Source organism: Opisthocomus hoazin, chromosome 5 (assembly GCF_030867145.1).
Source record: "Opisthocomus hoazin isolate bOpiHoa1 chromosome 5, bOpiHoa1.hap1, whole genome shotgun sequence".
In the NCBI taxonomy this organism is placed as follows: Eukaryota; Metazoa; Chordata; class Aves; order Opisthocomiformes; family Opisthocomidae; genus Opisthocomus; species Opisthocomus hoazin.
In genome coordinates this window covers 9,160,617-9,169,909 of record NC_134418.1, presented here as the reverse complement: position 1 = coordinate 9,169,909, position 9,293 = coordinate 9,160,617, and the positions used below count along the sequence as shown (strand labels likewise).

Here is a 9,293-nt window from a genome sequence, read left to right as displayed (position 1 = left end):
CTGAACAATATTCAGTGTCAGCGTTGCGCACGGCTGGGTGGTGCCGTGGGGTTGCTGCGCTTCAGCAGGGGGAGTTTTCGGGTGGTTTTAACGTTAATCGGTGTTTTTAAGGTGATTTAAAACCGCCGGTTGTTCAGTGCCGGGTCACGCTGTGAAACGCAGATCCGTGTCGCGGCGTGGGGGTGGCACCGGCCGCGCGCTCCCGGCAGGTCACGGGGCCGTGCCGGCGGCCGCCGCCCCTCCGCTTTAAACTGCGGGAAACTCGGTTTTTTTCCTTAACTTTGGGCCGGTTTTTGTCGTTGGCGGTGGGCGGCGCCTCGCCTCGCTGCCCCGCCCCGGCCCCGCCCCGCCGCCGGCGCGCGCCAAAACCGCGCGCCGCCGCCCTTGATTCTCCCGCCAACACGCCCCGTGGGCGGGGCCCGCGGGAGCGGGCTAAACCATTACACCGGGGGGGGGTAGTGGTGCATGTCCTCAGGGCCGCGTGCGGCGAGAGCGGCGCGGCGCGTGTCTGCCCCCCCGCCCCCCGGCGTACCTGTCCCCGTGGAGGAGCCGGCGCAGGCGCCCCGCGGGGAGGCGGGGCGGGCGGGGTCAGTCAGCGCCGGCGGGAGATGCGAAGGGGCTGAGCGGGAAGGAGGCCGCGCTTCACCGCACCGGTCCGGCCCGCGCCATGTCCTTCCGCCAGAGGAGCCCGCACGGCCGCGCCAGGAGCAGCAGGTAGCGGGGCCGCCGCGGGCTGAGGCGCGGGGCCGCTCGCTCGCTTGCCCACCGCGCTCCCCGGCGCTCAGGCGCCGGCGCGCGGGTGAGGGGGGTAACGGCGGCCCGCATGCACCTGCGCGCGGCCTCCCCCCTCCAAGGGGCCGTTGCGCGGCCGCCGCCCCCCGTCCGCCATGTTCGCCCGCTCGCCCCGCGCTGAGGCGCGGGTCCCCCCCCTCCGCGAGCGGGAAGTCCCCTGGAGGGACGCGGGGGCTGGAGTTGCGGGGCTCCCTCTCCCGGAGGGGCCCGAAGACATGGAGGCGGCGGGGCCCCGTGTCGCCAGCCCGCAGCCCCGGCCTCGCCCAGCCCGTGGTGGGGAGCAGAGCGGGCCCTGTCGGTCGGGCCGCCGTGGGGAGCGGAGCGGCCCCTCCGGCGCCGGGCCCAGCAGGTGGGCAGCGCTCGGCGCTGAGTGCTGGTCGGGGGCGGCCGAGCTCGCTGCTGCGCGGCGCTCCCCCAGCCCCGCTCGGAAACCCCTGGCTGGCCCCGAGCACCCTGTCTGGAGGCGGGGAACCGGGCCCCCTCGCCTTCCCGTGTCTGAAGGCAGCGCAGGCCGCCGGGGGCAGCTGTGTCCCGGCAGGTCAGCACGCGTGTGCTGGGTCCGGGCACGCTGCTGCCCGCCGCCTCCCTTGGCGTTGCCCAGCACAGGGAAACTTCAGCTTAGCGAAAGCGTCCGATTTTACATCGCTGCCTACACCCGAGCCGTTCACGCCGCGGTCACTTTTACCGGCGGGTGGGAGCCGTGGCCCGCAGCGCGGTTGTTGAATCCAGATTTCTGACCTAGAATGAGCTGGGTCGTGCCCTGTAACGACCCGTTTTGCTCTGCTGAGAATAAGCAGGGAAGACACTGCACAGGGGCTGAAATCACAACATCCCCAGTAAACGAAATTAATTTCAGAAAGCCTGTCTGAATAGGAGTACAAGGATGAAACTTTACAGATGGCTTCATCAGTTTCAACCTAAATAAGCAATGCTTTTGTGCGTCTTCCAGTACTGAATAGAACAAGTGTACTTTCTGGTTTAGTTTGGATTCAGCTCCGCTTGAAGTTGTTTTCTTTCTGTGCTAAATCTACTTTTTGTTTATCCCAATTCAACTTTGTCAAAATAAAACTTTAGAATGGGACGGGGATCGGGATGGAGGCTGGGCCATGCACAGATCTGGTCTGGGGAGGGAGGGGGGCTGTGTGTGGTTATAGCCTTGTTTTCCTCCACCTCTAGCACAGTTTGAGCACCATTTGCAGTCCTAACACAGCACCAGAGCTTCTCCAAACTGTGAAATTGTGCGTGGGGTGAGCGTCTGGGGAAAGCTAAGCTTAGTATGTCTGGCACCAGAGCAAATCAATTGAAAGAAAAAGCTGTGGGCCCTCCCACGTTCTCCCTAATTCTCATATACACAGCGCAGGTACAGACTCAAACGAGTATAGAGAAGTATGGCACAGTGCTGAGGAAAAAGCTCAGATGGTGGCACTCACTGGGTACTTGTGGGATTGTGCTGTTCTCTGTCATGGCAGAGCAATAATTGAACGTGGCCTGCATTTTCTGCAGAGTTAGAAATCAATATAAGCAAATGCTAAAAATCTTTGGAGGTTGAACAGGTATTTGCTGTTTGCTATGGATTTTTAATTTTTTCTTGAGTTGCTAACTGGGTTTCATCTTTAGTCTGAATTCAACAAAAATTTCCAAGTAGTGGAACCTGATTTCTGAACTGGGAGCAGGGAGGGGGTTGTAACTGATTTTAGTGCAGAGGGATATAATTCTCTGACTTTGAGGGGATTCCTTGCGCAGAATCCTGACAAGTCTCCAGAGCTACTGAAAAACCTCTGGTCTGTAGGATACGGTTTTGAGTTTGTACTTTAGGAAATTCAGTCATCAGGAGGACAGAAACTGGAAAATACATTTAGTAACCAGAATGTAAACAACTATTGTTGTCTGGGAAAGGGTATAAGCTTATTCCCCTGCAACAGTCTGAATCTGTTAAATGGCAGTTTGCAAGATTACAGCAAATCTCAGTTTACTAGCTAAATATTGACTGCTTTTATTGTGCCTTTGCCTTCTCTGCTAGGTATGTTTCCATGTGGATAAACTCCTGGTGCTATCGTGTGATTTTAATTAATTAACTGTACAATTTAATTCTGTGTTCTAACTTTTGTCTCTTATATAGCTAATGAGTCTACAGTCATGAAAGAATAAACATTTCTGAACTCATTTAGCGGAGTGAAAATAAGCGAATGAATGAGTAAAGTTTGTGTTTTGCATACGGTTTTCTGAAGGACACCAGCTTAAAGTTATTGAAAGTGTAGGCTAGGTTACGTGCCACCGTGGTATGTTTCTATGGATATCTACATAAACTTCTAAGAAAAAAAAAATAAAAATAAGCCCCGAACCACACAATCTCCATGTGGAACTCTCAACTGATGCTTAATTTTACAGTGATGGCATTTTAATAGATGATACAAGCTTTTCACAGCCATTGTGAGTACTATAAATTAATATATTAAATACCCCTCAAGCTGTGAATGGGAGAGATGCTGGGGGTGGAGTGGGAAATACAATAAAATAAAATTTTAATGTAGAGGATTTTTTCTTATTTTGGTTTTTTTTTTTCCTTTCTAGTTTTACAACACCAGAAGGCCCTGGACCCCTTTCCCGGTGTTCAGATTGGGGAACTGCAGTGGAAGAAGATGAAATGAGGACCAGCGTTAACAAAGAAATTGCAAGGTATGCATGGGTGTTTAAGATGAAGTGGGGAAAGGAGGGGAAATGGTAGTTGTCTTGTAGAATCTGTGTTTTTTAACTTCACCATTGTGGTAAAATCAGACCAAGCTTAGCTTCTTGTTTGCAGCTTTTAGGTCAGCTTTGGCTTAAGTCCTGCAGAAATGACGTAGTGTGCTCTCTGGAGACTTGATGTGTATCACTAAATATCTCTCTCTTGGAAGAATCCTTTCCTAAATCTTTTAGATTGAATTACTTTCAGTGCCCTTTCACTGATTACTGTTTTTTGCATATTGTTGCTATAAAAAGATTTTTAGGGAAAAGACTCAGGAAAAGGAAGTCCTCAGATTTTATTTTTGTTTTCAGGGGAAAACTGAAATGTCAGTTCCATAGTGGAAAGGTATTTACAGTGTCTGGGCTGACTTCAAGACTGCTGCTTAGCTGAGAAGTAGAAGCAGCTGTGAGATGTGACAGCACAGCCTTACATCTTCTCTTTGTGTATGTTCTTAATACGGATTTGAATTCTTACAGATACAGAAGAAAACTCCTGATAAATGAATTTTCAAGAGAAAGGAGGTCCTCCTCTGGAAGGTAGGTTAAATTTCTAGCTTAGCAGGAAAATCCTGACCGTAGGTCTGAATTTTTGTATATACACCATTGTTGCTTCTGAAAATGCTCGTTTGAAATCAGTTCATCTTAATTCTGCTCTAACATTGTAGTTCAGTAACATCACAAGCAAGCGTTCATTAGAAAAGCTTTAGCGTGTTTCTTTTCAGTCTTCTACACGTGGTTTTGAGTGTCACTTGTTTTCTAGTGCTCCCAAATTTACAATGTTTTTTCTTCAGTTCTGATTCAAAGGAGTCCGCTGTAACAGTAGAACTTGAGACGGATGAAGTGGTTTTGATGAGAAGACAAAAACAGATAAACTACGGAAAAAACACAATTGCATACGATAGATACATTAAAGAAGTTCCTAGGTAAGTTGCTTGAGCTTCTGGAAAACTCAGTGTTCGATTGTAAGCCATACCTATTCTTTATAAGCATATTAACATACTAAACTTGGTATCTGAGGCATTCAGATAGAAGGCATCTACAAGCTAAGCCTTCTAAGACTTTTTTTTTAACAGGTAAGTGACACTAGCAATCAAATGAGGCGTGGATTCTGTTTTTTACTAGTTGGTATGTGAGGAATATCCCTTCACTCTTCGTAATGCTGCAGAAATGGAAGTGAAAGTCCTTTCAGTTATGCTCATCAACTAGAGGAAATGAAACTGATTTTTGCAGTCAATTTTCTCATCAGTAAACAAAGAGACAAAATGGACAACAGTTGCTGTTAAGTTTGGAATAAGTTATATGCAGAAATTTCATGCTTAAGTTCTCGGACCTAAGTTTTTTTTGTTTGACTTGAAGATGCAAAAGCTAAAATGTTCATATAGAGATGACAACTTTTCACTTGAGTGCTGGAATTGTGCAGTAGTCTTTTCTCCTAAATAATATAATCACTTAGGCTCATTACAGCGCAGCAAATTCTGTGTAGTGGGCAATCAGTCTTAACAAAGTTATATACTATGTCTGTGTGAAAAGCATTAATGTATTTTTTGTGTCTAATATCTGAATAGATGCCATCGTATACCAGGAGTTCATCCCAGAACTCCAAATAAATTTAAGAAGTACAGCCGTAGGTCATGGGACCAGCAGATTAAACTATGGAAAGTTGCATTGCATTCCTGGGATCCACCTACTGAAGAAGGATGTGATCTGCAAGAAATGTACGTGTACGGTATTCAGTACCTTTATACAAATTAATATATGAAGTCTTATGTTAAAAAAAAAAAAAAAAACGCAACAAAAAAACCCCCCAGCATAGCTCTTTTTTGAGACAAGTCAGTGACTGTTGAATATTTTAATTAGTTACTTGCCCATGCTATTTAGTTCCTGTTTGCTATTGAAATTGCTAGTTCTTCCTTGGCCCAAATATGTAATAGCTTTCTGGACCTAGTTGGTGGGACTAGACTTACCCAGTGTTCTTGAAGGGCACACACATTGTACCCCTCACTTCTTTAATGCATGTCCACCGAGTGAAATCAGAGCTCGTTCTGCAGTGCTCTGTAATAGAGACTATCACTCCACTGAGGCAGGCTGGTTCTTTACAGCGGTCTGCAGGTTAATCTGTGGTGGGAGCAGTGCTGGAGAGGTCTCACTGATTGACAGATCTCAGGAATATTGAGCTTGGACCAATACGATGTACGAGAACCTGCCTCGTAGCCCCCTCACTTGCTAGTTAAAGAACAGTGGTATAAACTCCTGTTTCTTGAGCAGAGAGGAGGAAACAGTACTTGTAAAATCTCTCAAGGTGCCCTTAAATTAAAAGCATGGCCACAGGCATTCACAGTCCAAGCTACTGTGGTATTCTTCTCTAGAAGATGTACAATAATGCAACTAGTTGTTTTCCTCTATAGAAAGCAATAAAGCTGATCAGGGAACATTCAAAATAAAACTCTGGGACTACAGAATGAAGGGACACAGATGTAACTGATTCCTCAGGAAACTTTTTTGTGGCAATACACTATTGTTTTTCCATCACAGCGATGCTGATTTTAAAACCAATATGGAGCAATGGGATCTAAAAGCACAGGCTTACTTTTAGCTTCCTTTTTACTTGTAATCGACGTGAGTGGAGTTGGTATTTCAGCTTGAAGCCTACTGTAACCTTAGTGCTGAAATACTGGTCTTGCCTTCAGACGCTGGCATCTAGTTCTCTGTACAGCGAATCTTAAACCTTCTGTTGCAAAACAAGTTGATGAAAACCTTGTCTGGGAAAAAAAAGTTTCCTTGCTCTTCCATAACATTTGTCCTCATTTGTATTGAGGCATTGTTTGAGTGTTGGGTATTGGTCTTTGACCAGTTGCTATATTCAGTCTCATGATTTTAAATTAGTCCTTGGCCATTTTGGCTGTATTGAGTTGATACTCTGGTCTCCGCAGCTTGCCACCACTGTCCCCATCATCTCTGTAGGTCTCTTTGCTCTTGTTTGGCCATCATTTTTAGAACTGCACCTACAAAGTGCAACTTACTACTAAAAAACTGAATTTGTTTTAAGCTGTGTGCTTTTTAATTATTTTACGGTAGTCCTGTTGACCTTGGTGAGATGGAGACAGCATCTGTCAGAAGCAATTCGACTGAATCTCAGACGAGCTGTCAAGATAATGATGTAAGTATATCTGACACTTGCACAAATATTTGTAAATAATTGGTCCATTACTTAGAAATATATCCAGAGTAGCCAGAATACATGAGAAATCCCATAATCTGCTGTGGAGACTGTTTATAAAGCTGAGCAATCTTTAACTTCAGACGTTTTCCCAGCTACAGCCAATACCTGTCTGTAGTCTGAGTTCAGAGAGAGAGAGAACGTAAGTGACCATCTTGAGTGACAGATACATTTTATTTTGCAGGCTATAAAAAATGATGTATCTGTTCAAAGCATGTCAGTTATGAGCTGTGATGTACAGTGGAAATACCACTTTAGATTGCAATATCTAGTGTTAAAATAGGATATATTTTTCTTGGCGCATTCAAGCTTTTTGAAGTAGGCTCTTTTTCTATCCAGAAAGCATTTAGTGTAGCTGAGCAGTAACCTTCAGTAAAGATCTAGTGATGTTTTTCTTACTGGATTTGCTTCTCTGATGACTACTTGAACCTGTTTAATGTTTTAATATATGCATATATCAGTCCTTAAAACATTTTCAAGAAATCCTAGAATGTGGTTGAATGGGTAGAAACCTTCATTTAAATCTTTTCAATCTTAAGCGTAGCCTTAGGTTTTTGTATGGCCTTTAAAGTGTTTGTAAGCCTCTGTTATAGGGTGGTCTAAATGAATTGCAGAAGTGAAATGAATTACTGCATGACTAAACCTGTATTTAACTGCTAATTGTTAACCGACTTTGTATTCCAGGATACCTGTTCTGGCACTCCCACCAACGTCAGACATGTCGACTATCGAGCAGAAGGTGAATTTGACTTGGAAGTGTGTTTGAGTGAACCACTGAAAGATTTTGATACTGTGAGTTAAATAGTCTCGTGCAAACTGTTTTAGGGGAAGTTTCTTTTAAATTTGAGAGGTTAGCTTGATTCATAAATTCTTAATAGTAAGAAAGTTTAAGCAAAGTTGAAGACTGTTCTGTAAGTTGTGGTTGGTCTACATCTTTTCTGGACCAAACTTATGTAAAAATACAACTAAGTTGTGTGACTTCTTTTGAACTTTTAATTTATGTATATCAGATTTTTTTTTTTTAATGAAACCTTCCAACAGAAAAAATAGCCAAAGGCAGCACTGTCCTCAAGTAATGATAAATAGTTCGGCAAGATCTAACTGATTTCCAGACCCCACTGCATCCATAATTTCATTTGTCCACCTGCAGATGAAGAGCAAAGTAGGGAGATACTTTTGAGCATCTGTATGTTACCTTACTTTTCCATCTGGCTCTTTGACAAAGATCTGACTTGAAGTCATACAGGTGGTAGCTGAACCACACCGCTGGTTAGTACGAGTAAACTTGTCTACGGCAGTTATTTACTGTAAGATTAAACTGCCTTAGCTTTCAAAAATAAATTCTTTTTTATTTGCAAAAATGTTTCTGAGACAATTGGAAATTAAATACTCCCAAGAAACTGGAGGTCGGTATGGTAAACCCCAGGCAATAATGCTTTAAGAAGCAGTCGCCTGAATTTGAAATTTGTAAATAGCCATGAGTCATTTGTTAATACAGTCAAGAAACAATGTCTAGGGAGAGTGCTTGATTCTTTTTAATTTGCTGATTTTAAATGTAAAACTGTTGTAAATGATAACGCTGTACAGACTTTCTGCTGAAAGCAGTTAATGTTTCTGTTGCTTTTGTATGGGATGTTGCTTGAAAATAAATGGAATTGCATTTACTTATGACTCTTCGTTTCCTACCAGTGATGTTCTGTGGATAACAAAATGCAGGAAAATACTGAAAGCAACATACCTGAGACTGATACTGATACTAGGCTAGGATACGTGTGTGTGAGCACCATCCTCGGGACTTCAAGAGAGGCCTGAAACTAATTACTTGTGTGTGGGCCACTGGAGTGAATTTAACATTTCTTTGTAATGGATAAGGCTGTTGTTGACCTTTTGCATACTCCTTAGAAGCAGTTTAGTAGATGTCCACTAGCTGGTTACTGAGTTCTGCTCTCTAGAAAAACTTCTAGAAGGGCTAGGTGGACACGTCAATCTTCTTCATTCTACAGGAACTTTTGTTAAAGTCGCCTCACCTGGTTTTATCTCTAAAACAGATTTTTTTCCAGAGAAGACAGCGAAGTGATAGATTGTCTTGCTCACTACCTGGAGTAACCCCTCTCTTCCCTCCCCAGGTTGTTTCCCTTATGGCACATTTTCTGGCCATGCTGTCCCTGGTTGTTCTTCAATGTTTTTGCTGTGTAATACCTAATGGTAGCTTGAGCCGCAATTTCCTTTGGAACTTTTTTACTATATGCCCTTCAATAAAAGTGGTCTGAAAGTCAAGCCAAACTCCTCCCTGTCGACCTAGAATCATTTGATGACTTTACTTAAGGCTTCTGCATAATTGCTTAAAGGGGTTTAAACAAGAATTCCCAGGCAGCACAGTAACTGCTGTGAGCGTCTCGGTTTTAAGCTCTGATGAGGGGCGTGATAGACCATTGCATAGGAAGCTGCCTGGGAACACTACTTCAAGTCACAGCTACTTGCTATTAGGTGTTTTTTAATGGTTAATGCATCTAACTTGAGTCAGCTGCTTAATGCAGTGCTGTCTCTGTGCCAGTTTACT

At 44.5% G+C, this 9,293-nt stretch overlaps 1 protein-coding gene across 1 annotated transcript; it reads left to right on the top strand.

Moving 5' to 3' along the window:
• Positions 1 to 472: 472 nt before the first annotated feature.
• SLBP (stem-loop histone mRNA binding protein) lies at positions 473 to 8,378 on the top strand. The gene is made up of 7 exons (XM_075422143.1): positions 473 to 714; positions 3,364 to 3,468; positions 3,994 to 4,053; positions 4,308 to 4,439; positions 5,082 to 5,231; positions 6,592 to 6,673; positions 7,418 to 8,378. The coding sequence occupies exons 1-7, from the start codon at positions 668 to 670 to the stop codon at positions 7,532 to 7,534; spliced, it is 693 nt and encodes a 230-aa protein (XP_075278258.1). The 5' UTR covers positions 473 to 667; the 3' UTR covers positions 7,535 to 8,378.
• The last annotated feature ends 915 nt before the right edge of the window (positions 8,379 to 9,293 follow it).